Source organism: Actinia tenebrosa, unplaced genomic scaffold (assembly GCF_029948245.1).
Source record: "Actinia tenebrosa isolate PJP-AT-01 unplaced genomic scaffold, QUT_ActTen_1.0 PGA_scaffold15__27_contigs__length_11533743, whole genome shotgun sequence".
Classification (NCBI taxonomy): Eukaryota; Metazoa; Cnidaria; class Anthozoa; order Actiniaria; family Actiniidae; genus Actinia; species Actinia tenebrosa.
In genome coordinates, this window is record NW_028292575.1 from 4,862,608 (window position 1) to 4,886,615 (window position 24,008).

Genomic DNA, 24,008 nt, shown 5'->3' on the forward strand with positions numbered 1-24,008 from the left:
ATTGGGAGATGATTACTTTATTGGCATAAACGGTCTTACATTCATTAACGGCAGAATTGTAGCGGAGTTACGTTATTTTGAGAAAGTGGTTATCACATATTGAGGGAGGTTGAGAACCATTGACGGTTGATGAGAGGGGAGGGGTTTGCAATTGTTGCCTCTCCCATGTAGGGTTATATTTACAAAGCTTTCCATGTGATTTTGCCCCCCCCCCCCTCCCCCTCCACCCCCCCCCCCCTAAGCGCTATAAATGAAAGCCCCCTAATCTTTGCTCTAGAAGCGAGAGAATGCGCACACACTTATACTACGTTATCTTGAGCCAAGCAGAGTATTTACTCAAACAAAATCCTTTTAAAGCCCAAGATAAAAAACTGCTTTTTCACGACGTCGACGAAATGGGATCAAATATACTGCACTATGCTGTGGAAAGCGGTGATCTGCAGGTACGCATGCGTTACATCGTTTATAACGATTCAATTGTAGTAATGACTTGACAAAGCTATTCTAACTAACGTGTTTCATTGCGTAGGTTGTTGAAATGTGCCTTCGGCAAGGAGCTTGTCCTCGACAAAAAAGGGTGCGTGTGTAGTCTTACATAGTATCCTACGCAGCGTCACGCAACGCTAACTTCCCTAAGTGATTGAGCGTTGCGTGACGACACTAATAACGGCTGCTTAGGAGACTAAGTCTTATGTTATTATACTTAGATTTACAAATAGACCTTATTCGTCGTGGCACAATATTTTTCCTATTACAGACCCTAGTGTCATTCTCTTGAGAATAATATTCTTGGTTTGAGTGGAATCCATATTCATGTGACCTTTTATGCACAATCGTTAAACAAAGAAATGATACTCTAGGGAATGACACGTGGTCTGTAATGGGAAAACATTACGCACAAGGTAAAGAGGTCTGTTGCCTTAATCACCTCGGTTCACCGACATGCAAAGTACGATAGTTGGTCCAGTGCACTTCTAATATTGTAATACCATTCTTGGGGTTCATATTGGGTGATAGCCGCCTTGTTGGTTGACGATAACAAGGTATTCTGCATTAGATTATCTTGTTAGAGGAGCTAATGACACCATCAACCAACATGGCGGCTGTCTCATTGTTATTTACATCTCAAGGGATTTTATTGATAGATTTTATCTCACATGTTTTAACCAGGTTGAGGACGAATGCACACCATTACATCTGGCGTGTAGTCGTGGCTATCTCGACATTGTCAAAGCCATTGTAAATAATGACCCGACGATTATGACAATGGAACTAGTGGAAGCTCAAGGGATGACACCATTACATAGGTGGGCAGGATAGCGCTCTTTCTTACAAAATAAAAGGGATTTACGTACAATTTGAATGCTAGTCTGCTCTATCAAATTCTCTATAGACCCCTTGCATGTGGCGCCAATGCAGGACGATCTGGGGGACAAGACGAAGGGATTCCAAGATCCCAGATTGAGCTGCATTCTGGCCAACTGCAAGGGGTTTATCAAACCTGGTTCTCATTAGCAAGGCAAGCCGACGCAAGCATAAACACGAACACAAGCGCAAGCTAACTAAAAAATAAAATCTTGCGTTCTCTTGCGCTTGCGTCACCTCTTTTAATAGTGAGAATATGAAGTTGCGTCGGTTTGCTTCACTAGTGACAACCAGGCTTTACGCATCATGTTGTGCCACATTTCGTGAAACCACGTGACTCTGGTAAAAACATAGACTTCAACTGAGTCAAGCCCGGTTTTGCGGGGTCAATGGATGGGTCACCTAAACCAATCTTGAAAAGGTGTGGAGCTTTGCTATTTTGATTCAGAAGTGTTGCTATTCTTATTCAGGGCCGCTTTGGGAAATCACTCCGAGATCATTAAATTTCTCATCGAGAAGGTGAGCAAACCTATTTTAAAAAGTTATCAAAAATAGACCCTTTTCAGCTTGAGCGTTGTGTTTCCCACTTTTAGCTACGTTTCATTCATTCTTGAATCATCGATCATCATCTCTCCTCACGCTAAGATGCACATAAGACCGTCACACTATTAGCCCAACCCGATCAGCCCAGAGGTTGTTCCAGGGCTAGATCTGTGAGTTAAACGTGTCTTGACATAGATCAGCCCAGGGGCTCCTCCAGGGCTAGATCTGTGAGTTAACCGTGCCCTGACTTAGATCAGCCCAGAGGCTGCTCCAGGGCTAAATCTGTAAGTTAACCATGCCCTGACTTAGATCAGCCCAGAGCTTGTTTCAGGGTTCGATCTGAGTTAGTCGTTTCCTGACTTAGATCAGCACAGTGACTGTTTCAGGATTCGATCTGTGAGTTAGCCGTGCCCTGTTTTAGATCAGCCCAGAGCTTGTTTCAGGGTTCAATAAAATTTGAATGCCTGTCCGGACATAAATATAGCCATCCATCCAACATGGCTGTCGTGTAAGAAAAGGCCCAAAAAAATCTTTCTTATCATGTCTTTTAGGGTTCTGCTGTGGACCCACGTGACTTTAACTGTCACACGCCATTGTTGTTAGCATCAGCCAATGGTTGCACATCATCAGTCCAAATCCTTCTGGAGAAAGCTGCAGATATAGCGTTAAAGGATTCGAACCTTAAATCCTGTCTTCATGCTGCAGTTGGATACAGTACAACCTTGGTTATTTTGTTAAAGGTACATATTCCTGTTGCATATGAAGTGTTAGCCGCCATTTTGGTTGACTTTGAAGTCTGTGGAATTTTATAACAATGCATGGTGTTGTACAAGTTGTAGATTCTTTCAAGAGAGCATGAATAAGAGAGGGAATTTTCTTAATAACGCGCGCGCCATGGATGAAGTTTAAAAAAAAATGGTCCTTTTTTCACGAGGGTAGTACTTAATAGCCAGTGGCTAACAAACCTGTGGCCCGTCATTCCATGATCGAATTGGAATTTAGGAGTTGATTTTTGCGGAGGGAGGAAAACCGGAGAACCCGGAAAACCCTCGAAGCACAGGAGAGAACCAACAAACAACTCTACTCATATACAACACCGAACCCGGCGGGACTCGAACTCGGGTCGCATTGATGAGAGGCGAGAGCTCACACCGCTACCCCACCCGTGCTTCCCAAATTTCGCCTTACATTACTCCTGTGCGTCATCAACTTGCGCACGCGCGCTTTTTCCGTTTCGTTTTTAGTATTCAAAACAATAATAGCCCAACTGTGAATTTACATGGTGCACGCGTTATTAAGAAGTTTCCCTCTCTTATTTATGCTCTCTCGATTCTTTATATTACTGTGGACTTTTGCAAATGATTTGCTCTTAATTAAATAAGGCTAATGTAGAGTGCACGCACTAAAACCGTGAACATTAATTAGTACTATTTCATACAGAATCCTTTGTTTTCTATTGTCTAATTATCATTATTTAGTGCTAAAAATTAGTACACCTTTTGCTGTTCATTAACAGAAAATGTACATTCATGTGTGCCAATAGTTGTATCAATAACGTGTAATGTACTTTCATCAACACCAAAAGTAACATCATTAGCGCGGATCAACTTTCAATAACGATAATTGAATATGCGTGTACATTCATAGGCATCAATGGACAATCAATAGCGCGTTTGTACATTCATATGCGCGAATTGTATTTTCTTGTGCGCGAAATTCAATTTCAATTAAACCAAAATGACAAACAATTGCATTTATGGACAATCATTTACCCAAAAGTGAAAATTCATTAGTGCTATTAGCATAACCATTGACAATCTATAACGCGCTTGGACAATCATGAGGGTGAACGTTATATTCTATAGCGTGGTTCGACAAACATTTGCATGATTCGAATAAACAATAAGAGAAATAAAACAATCATTAGCGATTTTTTTAATCACTTTAAAACATATAAAAAACCCAGGATGGAGGCTGCCTAGGAGAATAGCAATTAGCTCACTTAAAGCAGCAAATGAAAGCCGACATCAGCCGTCCAGAGATCCAACAACATACGAACTATCGGGCTAAGGCAAGACGACAAGGGATTGCTCTAGGTCACTACAGAAAGCAGTTGCTAATGGAAGGGTTCCAGAGAAATGTGGCAACCATCACTATCGCTAAATGTGATCAGTGGTTCAGATATATGCAGACGTATTTACCACGATGTATAAATGGCGAAGAAATTGAAGGCTAAAATAGTTTTTTTTAAAAATCGCTAATGATTGTTTTATTTCTCTTATTGTTCATTCGAATCATGCAAATGTTTGTCGAACCACGCTATAGAATATAACGTTCACCCTCATGATTGTCCAAGCGCGTTATAGATTGTCAATGGTTATGCTAATAGCACTAACGAATTTTCACTTTTGGGTAAATGATTGTCCATAAATGCAATTGTTTGTCATTTTGGTTTAATTGAAATTGAATTTCGCGCACAAGAAAATACAATTCGCGCATATGAATGTACAAACGCGCTATTGATTGTCCATTGATGCCTATGAATGTACACGCGTATTCAATTATCGTTATAATATAGTCAAGTAAATCCGCGCGATCTGATTGGTTGAAAAGCATGAACCATTTGCCCATGGGTTGCACGCTCACGTCAGCTTTTTTAGCTTCGGCGAAAAAAAAAACTTTTTGTATCTTTTTGCTGACAATTTATCTAGAAAAGATAACTGAAAATGATTGAAAAAAACTAGCGAAAATACTCATCAATCTCCGACATTTAGTATAGAGTTGTCATTTGATCAGCCTAGTAATAATACGTCAAGATTTGCATCACTTTCAAACAGTGAGCTGGACAAGATTGTGTCAGAGCGTCACTCCAAAAAGACAAAGCAAACCACAAATCGATCGGTCGGTGTCTACATTCAAAGGATTTTAAGCAATGATTAAATAAATACAAAAATATTGTTATCGTGTATTTATTCAACAAAAGTATTTCCAAAGTAATTAACTATAAATATCTTGCTCACCATCTACTTCGCAGCTTCACAACTGCAGTGAAGTACTTTCTGAAGCTCTACATGGGAGGGAAAGCCGACAAAGCGTACTACCCAGAGAAAATTAATCCAGTTCAGTCAGTTAGTTTTGATCCGTGTACGAGATTATTTCCATTGCTAAGTCATTGTACGATAACAAACTTGAACATCGTCAACAACAACAAAGACAGCCACTTTGTTTTTCACTGATTTTCTCGGGCATTACTGTACTAAGATATGTCAACATTTGAAATGTACTTCTTACAGTTGAAAATCACTTTCTCCGTAGTTTTGGACATCTTTGATTCACTTGTAAGCTAAATTTTTGCCATTATTGTAGTCATAACTGTCTTCAGTGTAAAGCTGCCATTTTCAAAACGACTGTTTTTCTGTTTTTGGCGCCTTTGTGCTTTTCATTCACTCAAGGTGCGTAAGGAGAATTTAGGGCATGATCAACAAATACAGTCTATAATTCGTATTTATTTCTTGTTTGTTGACTTGACTATATTATAAAAGCAATGGATCATAAGTAGCTGTGCGTCCATCGAGTTATGGATGCACTTGGGAGGTTGCTTAAGCACTCAAAAAAGCTAGAGTTGCACTCCGCTTCGCGTCGTGCAACTCTTACGCTTTTCTTCGTGCTTAGCAACCTCCCGCGTGCATCCATAACTCGATGGATGCACGCTACTTATGATCCATTCCTTAATTATTGAAAGTTGATCCGCGCTAATGATGTTACTTTTGGTGTTGATGAAAGTACATTACACGTTATTGATACAACTATTGGCACAAATGAATGTACATTTTCTGTTAATGAACGGCAAAAGGTGTATTTGTTTCACGGATTTAGTGTGAGCACTCTAAAGGATCAGAAATCAAGTTATCTTCTTCCGTTATTTTTCAGCAACCAAAAGCGGTTCCACTGGTTTCTGAGAAAGATGTATTTGGATTAACACCGTTACACTACGCCACACAGCAAGGGAACTTTAAGGTTAATGAACTGCTCTCTCCTCTCCTCTCCTCTCCTCTCCTCTCCTCTCCTCCTCTTTTGTGCTGTCCTGTCCTGTCCTTTATTACCAGTCCTCTTCTCACCTCACCTCACGTCTACGTATACGACTAACCTTCTCTTTTTTCATTAACAAGGATACGATGCAACTCCTCGCTTGCAATCCGTCTTCTATTGAAGTCACGACTGATACAGCTGACGAAACCGCTCTTCACTTGGCCGCAAAGTAAGCAAATTTAAGAAATATGCGTGAAATTCTGTGAAGATGTGATGATCCACCATTGTGCAGCGTGTGAGAAAATGCATGGATGAATGAATTGGTGAGTCAACTAGAAAAAAGTAGATTAGTAAGTGAGTTTCAAGCAACTTCTTTGTCTCTTCTTCAGGGACCGTTTTTCTGACATCGTCCAACTGATGCTTGAGGTTGAGCACAGGAATGAACGCGTTCTAAACGCTAAAAACAAACAGAAGCGTACTGCCCTCCATCTCGCTTGCATCGAGGGTAATGAATCGGTGGTTGAACTGCTGGCACCAGAAACCGAGATAAACGGGTAAGAATGAGAATCTAACTGATAGGTTTCAGTAAGCAAGCGACATGAAAAGGGAGCGGAACTAACGCCGGCCAGTAACTGAACGAGTTACTTTACGAAGTTCACCTCCACCTTTGTGACATCCACATCCAATCAACCGATTACCGCCGACCAACTATGCAGCCCCTGACATCCAACCCACCTACCGACCACCTACCCACCTACTGACCTCCCACCTACTGATCTCCCACCTACCATCCATCCACTAACCAACCACCCACCTACCGACCTCTCACCTACTGACCTCCCACCTACTGAACACCGACGTACCATCCAGCCACCTACCAACCACCCACCTACCGACCTCTCACCTACTGACCTCCCACCTACCACCCATCCACTAACCAACCACCCTTCTGGCCGACCACCCACCTACCGACCACCCACCTGCCGACAACCCGGGAATGGTCACTTTTGTTTGATAGCTTTTATTTTCCACTAGCGATTTGTCACAGCAAAACCCATTACATCATGCAGCAAGGAATGGATCCCTGAAATGCGTGGAGCTGGTGTTGCAGGCTCATCCGAAGTGCTTGAACGATCTAGACAAGAACAAGGTATTTGACGCAAACCCTGACACAACCTCTGGGTCGATCTACGCCAAGGCACGGTTAACTCACAGATCAAGCCCTGAAACAACCTCTGGGCTGATCTAAGTCAGGGTATGGTAAACTCACAGATCCAACCCTGAAACAACCTCTGGGCTGATCTAAGACAGGGCAGGGCTAACTCATAAATCAAACCCTGAAACAACCTCTGGGATCTTCTAGGTCAGGGCACGGTAATTTACAGATCACTCTGATCTAAAACCTACTCTTCTCATGCATTTATTTTCTGATGCAGAATACAGCTCTAAATCTTGCCGCCACCGCTGGGCATGCGCATATCGTCGAGTTTTTACTGTCTATTGATTCGCTCATGATCACGTGCAATGCGTCTGATATGAATGCTCTGGATCTGGCCATCGAGAACAAGTGGGAAAACGTTGCCTTGGTGATAGCAGATCACGAAAGGTATTGACCTTTGCCTCGTACGTAATATATTACTATTTCAGACCACGTCTCATTCTATTGATAGGTCACTTGCATTAAAGCTTCATTTACTACCACTTCCAGACTCCTTTACACACTTTCTTTCTTTTGCCTTACTATTCTCATGAAGGAATACTGTAAGATTAAGAATTTCCGCAGACTAGAGGCCCCGCAGGCGCCATAAATATTTAACATCAAGAATCAGTCGAGCGTGCATCATTAACTTGTAAGTAGTTTTCTTTTTTTTTCTTTTTCCTTTTTAATTTGCCCCTTTTTGTAAAGCTTATTAATTATAAGTTGTTTGTTGTAGCGAATCGTACAATCTTCCGTGTAATTGTCGAACAATTGTCAAGCTGGAGCTAATAAATACGTATGTTGGAGTCAATGTGTACGAAGGCTCGACTATTTATGTAGTTGGAGACTACATTCATTCGAAGTTAATGTCATTTATCATTGACTTTGGTTATCGAAATCGCCGAAATTATCTAAACTAGAAGATGTACGACCAGGATGGAAGAAATTTGGATGAATTTGGTGAAGATTTAAGAGAGAGATTTGAGAGAGTAAAATCAGTCCACGAGCAAGTACATGAAGAATCGCACGTGCGACACAGGGAGCCCAACCAGAAATTCCAAGAAATTAAGGGAGCAATGTCAGCAAAACCAAGCGTAGAGAATGGTGGAAAAAAGGTGACATGGCCATCATTAACGCAAGATTTAGTTGGTTTTGGTGCTGAACAACGAGAGCCCGATGTTAGAAGATCTTCGAGAGTTAGAGAACCAAAGAAATTTGGCGAAGAAGAAGTCAGAGCCGAACGAGCGATTCGGTATAGACGTAGTAGATCAGGATATCTTGGAGAGCTGAGGAAGAATTGGAACAGAGTACAAGAATTGATGAAGAGCCCTGAAGTCGACGTGGTAACACTAGAAGATAGTGTCCAAAAGTACAACGAAGCGTTCAGGAAGTTTGTCGATGCCCACGAGATATGTATGGAAATTGAAGATGACGAAGAGAGGAGAACACTGTTAATGGATAGTTATGAAAACCAGAGAGACATGAAGTGGCAGATAGAAAACTTGTTGAATGAGTGGAGAGCCAACAAGCAAAGACCAAAGTCCCCATCCGAATCTGGATTCAGTCGTGCTTCTAGTTCGTCTAGTATAAAAGAGAAAACGAAATTTATGGAAGAAGCGAGACTTAGAGTAAATGCGCTGAAGCAGAAACAAGATTTAGATCGCCAAATGGAGCAGATAGAGAAGCAAAAGGCAGAACTTAGCAGAAAAATCGAGCTGATAGACGCGGAAACCCAGGCGAAGCAGGCTGCTCTAGAATTGATGCTAGAACAATACGTTACGGAAGAAAACGTTGAACATTCCCGTTGGGAAAGCGAGAACCACATTGAGATTACACCCCAGTTCAGCCGCCCACGGCCTCAATCCCCATTGAAAAGAGATGACCAGTATTCCAAGAAAACTTTCGTACCTGTAGTGACTAGTGAATTCGCGATGAAAGGTACGCACATGCAGGTTCCTGATCTACTTCCATCGTGTCACCACACCATTCCCAGTGTTTATACTAATTGTTGTTATACGAGCCCGAAAATGGCGTCGACACCCGTTACCCTTACAGAGAAACTCACTAGCTCGCCGCAAGTGAGCCAAGGGATGGCGCTGAGAGCATCGGCGTCGCCGTATGTTCCAGCTGTTCAAAATCCAACGCCGACAGAGTTTCGTCCCTCGTATACCCCTCCATCACTACCCAGAGAAAGTTCCATGGTAGACGCTTGGACGACGATAGCGCAAGCAATCAAACAAGGTCCGTCCCTACCGAAAGTGGAATTAATGAAGTTTAGTGGAGACCCCCTGGAGTACGCAGAGTTCGTTACGAATTTCAAGGATAACATCGAAAGTCAAGTGTCGGACGAGTCGCAGAGACTTACCCGTTTACTAGCACAAGGCGTAGGAAAGGCGAAGGAAGCAATTAGAAGCTGCGTGAACCTCCCGGTATGCGAAAGATACGTTGAAGCGTGGCGAACTCTACATCAGAACTTTGGACAGCCGCACATGGTAGCTGAATCTCACGTCAGGAGACTGAAAGAGATTCTGATCAGAAGAGCTGACGCTAGCAGCCTGATGGAGTTCGCGAGGAAGCTGGAAGACGCAAGGAGAGTGCTTACTAACATGGGTTTCAGTTATTCAAGTCGCTTGGACAACGAAGAGACCATAGTCATGCTGATGAGAAAACTGCCAGACGAAGGCTTAAAGAGGAAATGGGCCGACAAAGCTGGAGATCTTATCAAGATAAAGGGCAGAGCTGAGTATGCAGACTTCGTCCAGTTCGTTAAGAATACAGCGGACAGAATTAACAACAGATACGGACAGGAACTAAGGGTGACTTCCTCGACGACAGAAAAGGAAAGAAGAGATCCAAAGAAAGAAAGATCTGACCAAAGATATAAAGTCACGACCTTAGCAGCCGTTCAAAGAGATCAGAGCCAATGCCCATCTGCGATCGCTCACAAATGCCCACAATGTTCAGGACCTCACGGAGTTTGGAGATGCTGGAAATTCAAAAGTTCTTCTCTAAAAGATCGTCTTAAGACGGTGAAGCAACACGGTCTTTGCAGAGCCTGCCTTGAAGAAGGACACTGCGCCAAGTCGTGTACAAAGGGATTCAAGTGTAGAATCTCAGGATGCGGTAAGGAGCATCACTACTTGATTCACATCGAAGACAGCGAAGGAGATCGCGTGAAAGACAACAGCAATTCAACTCGGAAGAGCGTCGAAAGAAATGTACAAGTAAGAGAGGCGACATCAGGGAGTCAGGAAAGAACAAACTCAGTAAAGACAACTAGTCAGTCAACGCCTTCGACCGTCTGCCCAAATGCTATAGCAGTAGAGCCAAGTGATCCCGTCACAGTCAGCGCACTAGAAGTTTGCAGACCGAAAGTATGCTTCAAGGTTGTACCTGTCAAGGTCAGCACCCCTCAGAGTGACAAGCAGATCATCACATATGCATTCTTTGACAGTGGTTCGGACGCAACCCTCTGTATGGAGAGCTTAATAGACGAATTAGAGATCAAAACCAAGAGGCAAGCAAGATTTACGATGTCTACCGTCAATTCGCAGGAAAGGAAATGCGGATATGAAATAGACTTAAGAGTAGAATCTTTGGCTGGAGACGCACACTTCCGTTTAGAGAACGTACTGACCACGAGACATCTTCCTGTTCTGCCGAAGCATGTGGCGACCAATGAAGAAATAAAGAAATGGCCGCACCTTAAAGATCTTACCCTAAGAGAAATCGACAGAAGAAGGGTAACCATCCTCATCGGTAGCGACCGTCCAGATATTATAGAGAAAGAACTGGATAGAAGAGAAGGTGGTAAGGGAGAGCCTTTTGCGGTGAAAACCCCCTTCGGTTGGACTGTCTATGGACCTATAGTAGAATCTACAGAAAGTCAAGTGAATGTGAGTCTTACTAGCACCGAACACGAGAAGCTAAACCTTCAAATAGAACGCATGTATAACGACGAGTTCGGGAACTCTTATAATGACGCAGATGAAGGTATGTCCATCGAAGACCACAGAGCGAAAGATATTATGGACAAATCAGTAAAGTTAATTGACGGACATTATCAATTAAGACTTCCATTTCGTCAAGATCGCCCGATTCTTCCAGATAGCCGAGCGACCGCGGAAAGGAGATTAGAATGGTTGAAGAAAAGGATGCAGAAAGATGAAAAATTTAAAGAGAAGTACAATCAAGTCATGGAAAAGTACAAAAGTGAAGGTTCTTCGAGGGAAGTGCTGGAAGAGGAACTCCATAACCTGAAACCAGTATGGTACTTGCCTCACCATGCAGTTTGGCATCCGAGGAAACCAGAGGAACCGCGAGTAGTGTTCGATTGCGCCGCCAAGAGTGGAGGTACTTCGTTGAATGAACAGTTACTTCAAGGACAAGAGAATACAAGTCCGTTGATTGAAGTAATCCTAAGATTCAGAGTGAACGAAGTTGCTGTGGCAGCAGATATTAAGAGAATGTTTCATCAAGTCCACGTAGTGCCAGAGGACCGCGGCGCATTGTGTTACCTATGGTGGCCAAACGGAGATTTAACTAAAGAACCCAAAGTTCACCAAATGCTCGTACATATATTTGGTGCAACATCATCGCCGAGCATCGCTGGATATGCACTGAGAAGAACCGCAAAGGACAACGAGCACGACTTCATGCCAGCGACCATCGATGCTGTGTATAAAGATTTTTACGTTGACGACTTGTTGAAATCGTTTGCTGATGTTGATCGAGCTATACGAGTGAGCAAGCAGTTACAGACCTTGCTAGCTAGAGGAGGATTCAAGTTAACAAAGTGGATGTCCAGTCATCGCCAAGTTTTGTCAGAATTTCCAGTAGAGGAACGCGCACCAGCGATCAAGGACTTAGATTTAGCGTCAGAAAGTCTACCTGTAGATAGAGCCCTGGGAATCCACTGGGACGTAGAACAAGATACCTTTAACTTAGTTACGAGTAGCAAGGCACATCCGGAGAATCGAAAGGGCGTCCTGTCATCAGTTGCAACTGTTTATGATCCCCTCGGGTTTGCAAGCCCTCTTCTCCTACCTGGTAGAGAAATAAATCAAGAACTTTGCCATAGGAGATATGACTGGGACGAGAATCTCCCACCAGATATACTTGCCAGTTGGATAGAATGGAAAAAAGGACTTGCAAGTTTGAAAGATCTAAGTATTCCACGTTGCTTCAAACCAAAGAACTTTGGTACTGTAGTGAGGGCGGAGCTCCACCATTTTGCTGACGCTTCACAAGAACATGGTTACGGAACGGTTTCCTACCTGAGACTGATAAACGAAAGAGGTCAGATTCATTGTAGCTTTGTGATGGGAAAGTCTCGTGTTAGACCTTTGAAGAGCACAAGGACCGTACCCAAGCTGGAACTTACAGCCGCAACCCTGCTTGTTCAGATGAATAAGTTGATTGTCAGAGCGTTGCAAAGAAGACTCAGGATTGACAACGTCAGTTATTGGACAGATTCTATTATCGTTCTTAGATACATCTTCAACGAAGTGAGAAGATTTACCACCTTCGTCGCAAATCGTGTTGCCATTATTCGACAAGAATCGGTTCCAGAACAGTGGAAACACGTAAGATCCGAGCTTAATCCAGCTGATTATGCTTCAAGAGGGATCAAGGCAACAGAATCAAGAAAGCTGCAGATATGGAGACAAGGACCAGAGTTTTTGTGGACGGAAGAAGAAGAATGGCCTCCACAGCCACCAGAGATATCGGCAACATTGTCAGAAACGGATGAAGGAGTTAAGAAGGAGAAAGTGACAGTCGGAGCAACGACGCTGCAGAAGGACTTTTGGGACTCACTGTTTCGCAAGTACTCGACCTGGAACAGGCTAAGAAGAGCAGTTGCATGGCTCATCAGAGCTGTTCGTAAGTTGATTGAAGCTTGGCCGCGTAAAGCTGAGCGCGACAGCGCCAAGAGCTTGCGACCCAGTCAGGAGACCTTGTCAGTTTCGGAAGCTGAAACAGCGGAGAGAAGAATCGCGAGATTCATCCAGAAGGAGTCGTTCTTAAACACTCAAGACAGTGAAGTAGGAATCTTGAGCAAGGAAGTTAAAGAACGATTCATCCACCTGAAGCCAATTTTAGAAGACGGAGTGATTCGGGTAGGAGGGAGATTGGATCGTTCACATCTGTCCTATGATGCGAAGCATCCCATCATCTTGCCTGGAAAACATCCAGTAACAGAGCTGATAATACGTCATTATCACTATCGCAATGGTCACGTTGGAACCAATCAAGTATTAGCCGAGATACGACAACGTTTTTGGATAATAAGTGGAGTGTCGTCGGTTGGAAGAGTCTTACGCAAGTGCCACGAATGCAGGCGTCAGAATGCTAGGATGGGAGAACAGATTACAGCTCCACTACCTGAAGTGAGATCGTCTTCGGACGGACAAGAACTAGTCTATCCGTTTGCCGCAGTCGGCTTAGACTACTTTGGACCGCTGTACGTCAAAATTGGACCAAATACAAGATCCAAGAGAGATCCTGCCTTGAACAAGCGATACGGTTGCATATTCACGTGCCTAAGGTACAGAGCAGTCCACATCGAGGTGGCACAAGACTTATCTACTGATAGTTTTATCAATGCAGTGATACGTTTCGTTAGTAGACGTGGACCCCCAAGAATCATATACAGTGATAACGGCACTAATTTCAAGGGAGCAGAGTTAGACGTCATCAAAGCAATGAAGACGTGGAACCAAGATCGGATACAGAACGAGCTGAATCAAAGAGATGTACAGTGGAAGTTCAATCCTCCCGCAGCGAGTCACCAAGGTGGCGTTTGGGAACGTCTTATCCGATCAGTCAGAACAATTCTACACTCCATGTTAGGAGAGCGTCTTGTAAATAATGAAACGCTTCACACATTCTTAACAGAAGTAGAGAAGATCATGAATGACAGACCCATAACGAACGTCTCAAGTGATCCCCGAGATTTAGAGGCACTCACACCAAACCACATATTGCTACTCCGCAAGAACACATCCCTACCCCCAGACGAGATAAAGGATGTCGACAAATATAAAGCAAGATGGAAGCACGCCCACCTGTTAGCAAACGAGTTTTGGCAGCGATGGACAAAAGAATACCTGCCGATGCTGCAAGAGCGACAGAAATGGCTACGAGAAAAAGCTAATTTCAAGGTTGGCGACTTAGTCCTCTTAGCAGACAAGAATACCCCAAGAGGTCAATGGCCAAAGGCATTGATTCAACAGACAATGCCGGATAACGACGGAGTTGTAAGACAAGTGATCGTGAGGACGGCCGATGGAGAGTACCGCCGAGACGTGCGAAAGCTTTGTATGCTAGAAGAAGAATTATTGAAGACCAAGACTGAAGCCGAGGACCAAGCAAGAAGCAGTCCGCAGAAGAAAGAGTAGCCACAAAAGTGAACACGAAGGAATGAAAGCATTCAAGACTTGAACTGTTTATAATTAAGTTACAAGAGACGTTAAAAAGTGTTAAGTAATTTAGTAAATGATTGTGTTTAGATGGGCAGAAAAGACCCAGAATAGTCTTTGGCGGGGGAGCGTGTAAGATTAAGAATTTCCGCAGACTAGAGGCCCCGCAGGCGCCATAAATATTTAACATCAAGAATCAGTCGAGCGTGCATCATTAACTTGTAAGTAGTTTTCTTTTTTTTTCTTTTTCCTTTTTAATTTGCCCCTTTTTGTAAAGCTTATTAATTATAAGTTGTTTGTTGTAGCGAATCGTACAATCTTCCGTGTAATTGTCGAACAATTGTCAAGCTGGAGCTAATAAATACGTATGTTGGAGTCAATGTGTACGAAGGCTCGACTATTTATGTAGTTGGAGACTACAAATACAAATTTAAATAAGAAAGAAAATTCGCGGAGCATTTTGGAAGTGGTGGTAAATTGCACGCCATCATGCAAACGGCCTATTAAATTCTTTGTTTGAGTTGCATTAACATTCATATGTTTTCTCATCGGCGTAACACTTAAACAAAGAGATGATACTCTAACGAAAGACACAGAAATAAGAAAACATTGCACTAAAGAAGCCTATTTTGATGCCCAACGAAAAGCGCGACTTTACTTACAGCAACAATCCTTGTATGTCATGCTGGTGACTTTTTTTTCAGATGGCAACAAGTGCTTCACCCCACCCCCCTTGGGGATAACAGTCAAATGGATATTTTGGTTCAAACTCTTCCAAATGTAGCAGAGGTATGTCTACATAAAGACGTACTAAAGACGTACTAATTGACATGTTGTTGATATTTTTTGCACCGTATATTTTGACCCTGTTGACTGCCATCATGGCCGAATGCTACTTCTACAAACAATATTCCAGTTTCGAGTTCTCATTTGCTCAGGGCTAGCCTTGATTTTGTGTAGAATATTCATGTGTTTCAGTGATAAACGTTGAATTTCAAAGTCTTTGTATTGTTGAAGTGTGTATTCTTTACTTTACTGTTGGTATTTGTGAATAATCTGACGCTGAATGAGGGTAACCCTGAGTAAATGAGTCTGTAATCAAGGAACACATCTTTGATGTACAGATTTCAAAATGGTGAACGTAGATGAAGCTAATTGTTCATTTTAACTTTAAGTTTATAACAAATCCCTAAGGGCCAGCAGCCTTTGATAACCCTTATGGATGTAATAGATAACCAGTACTTTATCGTTTTATCTTAAAATATATTACAGCGATTTCTTGATCGATGTATCGAGACAGAAGGCAATTTATCTGATAAAGACTACAAGGTGGGTAAAAATCTTTTTTTTGTTCCGTCCGTCCGTCCGTCCGTCCGTCCGTCCGTCCGTCCGTCCGTCCGTCCGTCCGTCCGTCCGTCCATCCCATCCATCCATCCGTCCGTCCGTCCGTCCGTCCGTCCGTCCGTCCGTCCGTCCGTCCATCCCATCCATCCATCCATCCATCCGTCCGTCCGTCCGTCCGTCCATCCATCCATATCCATCCATCCATTCATCCATCCATTCATCCATCCATCCATCCATCCATCCGTTCTCATGTTGAGCACATTAAAAAGAAGATTGCATGTAACCTAAGCACGTTAAAGAAAATTAAGCCAATTTTAAGTAGGCCCTATCTAATCAAAATCTATAAGAACATAATTGAGCCTTACTTTAACTATTGCTGTTTAGTTTGGGACAGTATCGACGAAACTTTAACTAGCAAGTTACAAAAACTACAAAACCGTGCAGCCCGTATAATTACTGGCGCACCGTATTTAAGTGTACGAACGAGTCAAATTTTTAATGAACTCAAATGGATACCTTTAAATGAACAAAGACTGCAACGAAAGGCCATTATGATGTTCAAAATCGTCAATGATATCGTCCCATCTTATTTAAAAGATATGTTTTCCAGCCAGATTGGTACTCAATCTTACAACTTAAGGCGTTCTTCTAAAAATTTACAAATTCCAAAAGCCAGAACTGACTATTTCAGAAATAGTTTTGCTTTTACTGGAGCCTGGCTTTGGAATTCTCTGCCTCAGTCATTAAAAGAAGAACGATCCTTAAAAGTATTTAAAAAGAAAATAAAAAGCTATAGGTTTTGCACTGATGACAACTAATATTTAATCGTTTTAGTTCTACGAAATATATCTAATTAACCTATTATCTTATTTCAATTGTATATTTATTGTATCAGTGTAGCATTTGTATATTTTACATAATTATCATTTGTTAATATAGTTTTTACGGCCTCTAGGTAGAGCAACATTAAGTTTTTTATCTTGATATTGATAGAGTTACCGTGCTTAAATAAAGATTATTATTATTATTATTATCCATCCATCCATCCATCCATCCATCCATCCATCCACCCACCCACCCACCCACCCGTCCGTCCGTCCGTCCATTCCTAGTTCATCAAAAGCTTATGTAACAATAATAAGATGGTATTTTTACGCAGGTAACCTACGATCTTCGTCTCATCCAAGGAATGAGCCTCCCTGGAGGTTCGGAGAAAGGCTACTCTCTAAAATTCCTCAAGGTACTGCCACTTTTCTCTTTCTTTCCTCGATTTCTCGTACCAGCCAGCAAACCGCGAAGCGCAATAGACGGTTTGCAGGATAGTTCCATGTTACTACCACTATAAAAATGGCTGGCAATTGTTTTCTCTTTTTATTCGATTTTGGATTTCCTCATGAGAATAGTAAGACAATTGGTGCTAATTCACTAAATTAAAGAAAGTGCACAAGAGATTTTGGTATAGTGGCAATACATAGTATAACACAAGGAATCAAAATATGGCTGTTCTGTACTGACAAGCGACTGAATAGCCTCGTGGTCACATGGAAACATAAAAGCGTTTTCACATGAATGAAAGGCTAGTCCAGTCGTTAGTCAGTGCAGAACAATTGAAGTAGCGTGTTTCGTTCGAAATAATTATGTCGATTTGGCTCTACACGGGCATAGTTTAAAGGCTAAACTTTATTTGCACAAACCAGTCCAATACCACGAAAAAACAGGCTAGGGAAAGGGCCCGGTGAAACCTAAAATTCCCAAGCTAAAATTACAACTTATAAAGGGAAATGAAAGAAGGAAAACAGTACAAAAAACTCACCGAATTGACACCATGGTATACAAGTACGGCACACTACTTCAAGCACAGGTAAAACATATACCGCGCAAAGGATTGCGGGACATTTATGCAGAAAATGTAGAATAGAAACATAGGAACGCGGGAACTCCGGAATACCCTTGTTGAGGATTAGCCTAAACATCAATAGTTATTCAAATTGGTCGCCATATTTCGATTCCGTGTATAACGCAAATGACTCATTCAATAGCAACTTGTTGCGAGTGTTTCAGTTCTCTGTAGTCAGCGGTTTGCAAACACACAAACAAACAAACCAAAACAAATCCAATACCAAAAGCCTTTCAAAAATTAACTAGAATTCAAACCCACTCTCTTCCACTTTTTAATCTTCAGACAATGGCTGCATACAGGAGAGAGAACTGCCTTGGTCACCCTGTGTGCTACCTGCTGATGAGTCTTAAATGGTAACTATAGCGACCATTTCCATAGTAACCATTTTCAGTTGGTCACCACAGGTAGCCCAGTTCTATTATTTTTTATGTTCGTCTTTATTTCAGGCGTAAGTTCGGATGGTTCACGTTTATCGCAAATATCATCATTTACCTAATTTTCTTGCTGTCGATAACAACTATTGTGCTGCAAACCCAAACAATCTGTAAAGACAAAATCGGAAATACGAATTCTTCAGAAGAGAATGCTATGGAGGTGAGATTCATTAATCTACTTGTTGATAAATACACCTTTTTAGCTTAGATGCAACGTTGTCCCATTTCAGGCATAGTATCCATAGAGTATCATTACTTTGTTTAACGGTTGTACAACTCAAGCAAAGAATCTTATCAAAATCTAAAATCTATAAAATCTATCAGTTTTCTCTGTAATCACAGAGTGGGACAATCACGAACGGAACCCACAAATCCATGCTAGGTGAAAGCCCAAGATCGAATTGGAATTTAGAAGTTGGTTTTTGCGGGGGGAGGAAAACCGGAGAACCCGGAAAACCCTCGAAGCACAGGAGAGAACCAACAAACAAACTCAACTCACATACAACACCAAGCTCGTAGGGACTCGAACCCGGGTCGCATTGGTGAGAGGCGAGCACTCTCACCGCTACGCCACCCATGCTTCACAAGAGAATGACACGAGGTCTGAAATGAAAAAAACATTACACCCAAAGTGAAAAGGTCTATTAACGGTTCGCAAATTAGTTTCTTGGTGTCTAGTAAAACCTTTAAATGGTCTCCCTGTGGTACGATTGACGAGGGGGGACTAAGCGCGTCGGCGGACGGTAAACCAATAAATCAATCAATCAATCAATCAATCAATCACACCTGGGCGAGAACTCTTTTCATCCAATCACAATGTCTCTGTCACGGCACGTCACGCCCTACTGCGATCAGAACAAATTTATTCTAATTATGTATTTTATTTTTCATCATCAGACGAACCATGAATGGTGGACATGTGGACAAAACCAGAAGGTGATCAACATATTGGTTTAGAGAACTGAGGGGAAGGGGGAGGGGGGCTGTGCGCTTCAGAAACATTTAGAGGGGAAGCAACTGCATAAATGGACAAGCTCTTAGTTTCACATATCCCCCGGAGGGGAAGGGATGGAAAGGAAAGCTGAGTCACGAAAAAAGAGAAAAATCATCATCTCATCTCATCTCATCTCATCTTCTTTTCTTTTCTTTTCTTTTCTTTTCTTTTAATAGATAGATCTACATATATATTTAACTGCCAATGTATTTTCTACTGATGATTTTACCGTGTTTAAATTCAAAAAAAAACATGGGGAAGGGGCAAATTTGCAACACTCTTTCCCATCTCTTTACATAATGACCATTCCCAGAAGATATATGTTTTTAAATGTTTGTTTTACTGTATTTTCTTTTTTCAGTTTAAAGGCCTGATAATCCCCCAGTTCCTAGTGATCGCGCTTTCCTTTCTTCTCGTTACTAAGGAATTAGCACAAATCATCAAACTGGTATGTTGTAAGAAGCTCTAAGGTTCGGCGAAATTCGAAAACGGTATTTGGATATTCTCGACTAAATCCCCTATCAGAATTAAGATTATTTGATGTGTTGTTCTCTCCCTTGCCTTAAGAACATTCAACATGTGAGATGAGTGTGCTGTGGTGTAAACTGTAAACATAGAGGAACCTTAGGCCCCGTCCACACGTATCCGGAAATTTTCGTATCCGCAAATTATTTTTTGCGGATACGGGTTGCGTCCACACGTGTCCGGAAATTTTTGTATCCGTATCCGCAAATTTTACGAAAACGGATACTTGTGGACGGTGAAAACGATTCGAATAGGCTGCGTGTGGACGCAAACATTTTCGTATCCGCAAAAAATAACTTTAGTGTGTGTGAAGCGAAACTCACGGAAGAGCCTGTGTTACAGGGAGATTTGAATTTGAATACACTAGTTACTAGAAACTCGTTGTATGATTCCAGCGAAGAAAATACTTCGACGACATCACCAACTTCATTGAGTTACCCATCTACGCAGCAGCTCTATTTTACTTGATTCCAGTTTGCACGTGCAAGAAGATATTTCAGGTCGAGGCTGGAGCTTTGTGTTTGTTCCTGGCTTGGATCAACCTAGCTTTGTACATGAGAAGGTAAGATATTGGATGCCATTTCAAGTCAAACTCAAGCGTTATATTCATTGCCCCTATGGCTTCATTTTCATCGGCACCACAAACTAGGCAAAGGTAAGATATTGCATGCCATTTCAAGTCAAACTTAAACGTTATATACATTGCCCCTATGGCTTCATTTTCATCGGCACCACAAACTAGGCAAAGGTAAGATATTGGATGCCATTTCAAGTCAAACTCAAGTGTTATATTCATTGCCCCTATGGCTTCATTTTCATCGGCACCACAAACTAGGCAAAGGTAAGATATTGGATGTCATTTCAAGTCAAACTCAAGTGTTATATTCATTGCCCCTATGGCTTCATTTTCATCGGCACCACAAACTAGGCAAAGGTAAGATATTGGATGTCATTTCAAGTCAAACTCAAGTGTTATATACATTGCCCCTATGGCTTCATTTTCATCGGCACCACAAACTAGGCAAAGGTAAGATATTGGATGTCATTTCAAGTCAAACTCAAGTGTTATATTCATTGCCCCTATGGCTTCATTTTCATCGGCACCACAAACTAGGCAAAGGTAAGATATTGGATGTCATTTCAAGTCAAACTCAAGTGTTATATTCATTGCCCCTATGGCTTCATTTTCATCGGCACCACAAACTAGGCAAAGGTAAGATATTGGATGTCATTTCAAGCCAAACTCAAGTGTTATATTCATTGCCCCTATGGCTTCATTTTCATCGGCACCACAAACTAGGCAAAGGTAAGATATTGGATGACATTTTGAGTCAAACTCAAGCGTTATATTCATTGCCCCTATGGCTTCATTTTCATCGGCACCACAAACTAGGCAAAGGTAAGATATTGCATGCCATTTCAAGTCAAACTTAAACGTTATATACATTGTCCCTATGGCTTCATTTTCATCGGCACCACAAACTAGGCAAAGGTAAGATATTGGATGTGCATTTCAAGTCAAACTCAAGTGTTATATTCATTGCCCCTATGGCTTCATTTTCATCGGCACCACAAACTAGGCAAAGGTAAGATATTGGATGTCATTTCAAGTCAAACTCAAGTGTTATATTCATTGCCCCTATGGCTTCATTTTCATCGGCACCACAAACTAGGCAAAGGTAAGATATTGGATGACATTTTGAGTCAAACTCAAGTGTTATATACATTGCCCCTATGGCTTCATTTTCATCGGCACCACAAACTAGGCAAAGGTAAGATATTGGATGTCATTTTGAGTCAAACTCAAGCGTTATATTCATTGCCCCTATGGCTTCATTTTCATCGGCACCACAAACTAGGCAAAGGTAAGATATTGGATGTCATTTCAAGTCAAACTCAAGTGTTATATTCATTGCCCCTATGGCTTCATTTTCATCGGCACCACAAACTAGGCAAAGGTAAGATATTGGATGACATTTTGAGTCAAACTTAAACGTTATATACATTGCCCCTATGGCTTCATTTTCATCGGCACCACAAACTAGGCAAAAACAACTGAGACTTTAATGGGGATACAGAAAATCTTTCCAACTTCTCCCTCATATATAACTGTATCAAAGCTTTAAATATCTATTGTAGGATACATTGTAATTGGGGAAAACCTGTAGTAGATTCCTAGCCTCTCTTATTTGATCTCTATTATTCAGCGATACATTTTGTAGTCTCTTTTCTTTAACCCGCTAGCTATTGATAGCCTAAGAGTTGGCTATAAGTAAAATGAAATGAAATAAAATAAAATCTATAAAACGGAGCACTGATGGAGAGAGGAGGGAAAGTGCGCACGGAGTACGCCCCTTCGGCTATGCCATTGATAGCAGTTGAGCTTCATCTGTAGGACGATCTCTGAACGTTAGGCATATTACTTAACTTTGTATATCACTAGGTCAGCTGTGTATGGACGTTACGTAGTCATGGTACTTTCTATGTTGAAGACAGTTCTTGAGGTAAGATGTGTCTATAACAATGAAATTTCGCGTTTTAAGTGACTCTGTCTTGAAAGCTTAGTTTGTTTGGAATTAGCTCTTACAGCAATATCCGTGAATGCAATGCATCGTATAGGCTAGATTAATAGCGTTGCAGATAGAGCAAAAGATTAGCGTTGGGTAGAACATTATCCTGCCCAATCTCCATTAAGGTGGTTAATATGGATAAAATGCAAGTCATTAAATATATTATTCCTGAAAAAATATTATCTACTTATTTATAATTATTCCATAGACACGTATTACAATTTTTTTTGTAATTGAAAGTGTGAATTTTCACAGCTAAGGGGTCAAAAAAAAAAACACAGGAAAGCCAGGGCATAAAAACGAATTTCTTCAATATATCTCGCCAGGAAAGTAATATTTCTGGAATCAAATAATGTATACATAAACTTTATACAAGAAACAAACTTTTCGCTGCAGCCCTGATAGAAAAAACGAAGGTTTTATGGTGAGGCTATGTACATATTGCCGTCAGATGCGAAGTCAATACGACGCCTCAGCTCTATAGATGTATCGGGGGTATATTTGTCTAATTTACTGGTCCTACGTAACGTGAATAAGCCCTAACAATATTTCATGTACAATTTAGGTTGCAGTACTGTTCAGTTTATTCATTGTTGCATTTGGAATGGCCTTCTTCATATTGCTCGACAATATCCAAGTTGTAAGTATATCGTCTCAAGATGTCTCGCGGTTTAAAACAATACGCCCAAAAAACTACTTTATTTGTCGTCGAAGAGAAGGGTTTGATTACTCAGATCCTCCGTAGAAGTCGGTTTTTGCGGAGGGAGAAAAACCGGAGAACCCGAAAAAAACCCTTCGAGTACGGTCGTGACACCACAAGGGATCGGCTACTCCAGACAAATCACATTGCTCGAGAATTTACTCTACTTCCAATCAAATGCCCGAAACACGGCATAAACACGGAACGGACAGGGTCACGCCAAGGTCACGGCACTGTCAGACCAATCACATAGCGCGAGAAAAAAATCAGCCAATTAAAATTCTAGAAAACCCCACGGCACGGCACGCTTACGGCACTAAGCTTTTCACAGTCATACGAAAACTGCTCAATGTACAGAAATGAAAGGCACGATCCCAGCTTAGAGAGGCAGCACCTTCCTTTCTTAATACGCATGAGCTTAGAAGATACGAGCCTGCGCAGAAGTATATTTTAATTTTGTTCATGATGATTGCAGACTCAGTTTAAGTTTCATTACGTCAGAAATGATATATTTGTTTTATTTTTATAGTCTGCGTTTTCAACCGTCGGTAAATCTTTTGCCAAGACGTTTGTCATGACTCTGGGAGAAGTGTCCTATGACAGCACCTACAACCAAACCGAACTCAAACATAGCTTCCTCAACTATTTTATCTTTGTGATTTTCTGCTTCTTGATGCCTATCATCCTGATGAACATGTTGGTAAGGAAATGGTTATAAACTAGCAGAGGGAAAACAGGAAAAGGGAGTGGGGGCAGGGGAGAGAGGAGAAGGGGGCAGGGGATAGAGTAGAGTGGGCAGGGGTAGAGAGGAAGAGGCAGGGGATAGATAGAGAAAGGGCAGGAGAAAGAGGAGAAGGATGAGGTATAAGGGGAGAGTTGGAGAGGAGAAAGTGGGGAGGCGGAGAAAGAGGAGAAGGGAGGGGGTAGGGAAGAGAGGAGAAGGGAGAGGGATAAAGAATGGAGGGGCAAAGAAGAGGAGGAAGGG

At 41.8% G+C, this 24,008-nt stretch overlaps 2 protein-coding genes across 4 annotated transcripts in view; both read left to right on the forward strand.

Annotated features, from left to right (window-relative positions):
• The window catches only part of LOC116300674 (transient receptor potential cation channel subfamily A member 1), a 33,070-nt gene that overhangs the window by 6,405 nt on the left and 2,657 nt on the right, over positions 1-24,008 (forward strand). For both annotated transcript variants that reach the window (XM_031709585.2, XM_031709586.2), the window contains 21 exons: positions 358-443; positions 530-577; positions 1,171-1,307; positions 1,836-1,884; positions 2,460-2,648; positions 5,839-5,925; positions 6,078-6,166; positions 6,327-6,491; positions 6,973-7,087; positions 7,374-7,543; positions 15,261-15,345; positions 15,829-15,885; positions 17,060-17,140; positions 18,083-18,153; positions 18,247-18,394; positions 19,132-19,170; positions 19,590-19,676; positions 20,149-20,315; positions 22,197-22,257; positions 22,889-22,963; positions 23,553-23,723. In XM_031709585.2, the coding sequence (XP_031565445.2) occupies positions 358-443; positions 530-577; positions 1,171-1,307; positions 1,836-1,884; positions 2,460-2,648; positions 5,839-5,925; positions 6,078-6,166; positions 6,327-6,491; positions 6,973-7,087; positions 7,374-7,543; positions 15,261-15,345; positions 15,829-15,885; positions 17,060-17,140; positions 18,083-18,153; positions 18,247-18,394; positions 19,132-19,170; positions 19,590-19,676; positions 20,149-20,315; positions 22,197-22,257; positions 22,889-22,963; positions 23,553-23,723 (2,177 nt within the window). The remainder of the gene's footprint in view (positions 1-357; positions 444-529; positions 578-1,170; positions 1,308-1,835; positions 1,885-2,459; positions 2,649-5,838; positions 5,926-6,077; positions 6,167-6,326; positions 6,492-6,972; positions 7,088-7,373; positions 7,544-15,260; positions 15,346-15,828; positions 15,886-17,059; positions 17,141-18,082; positions 18,154-18,246; positions 18,395-19,131; positions 19,171-19,589; positions 19,677-20,148; positions 20,316-22,196; positions 22,258-22,888; positions 22,964-23,552; positions 23,724-24,008) is intronic.
• LOC116288749 (uncharacterized) lies at positions 7,692-14,940 on the forward strand. Of its 2 annotated transcripts, none has more exons than XM_089030379.1 (2): positions 7,692-7,787; positions 7,872-14,940. In XM_089030379.1, the coding sequence occupies exon 2, from the start codon at positions 8,059-8,061 to the stop codon at positions 14,533-14,535; it is 6,477 nt and encodes a 2,158-aa protein (XP_088886505.1). In that variant the 5' UTR covers positions 7,692-7,787; positions 7,872-8,058; the 3' UTR covers positions 14,536-14,940. The 2 variants fall into 2 exon arrangements, 1 of the variants encoding a protein (XP_088886505.1); XR_016119856.1 differs by having other exon boundaries at positions 7,698-14,777; positions 14,862-14,940.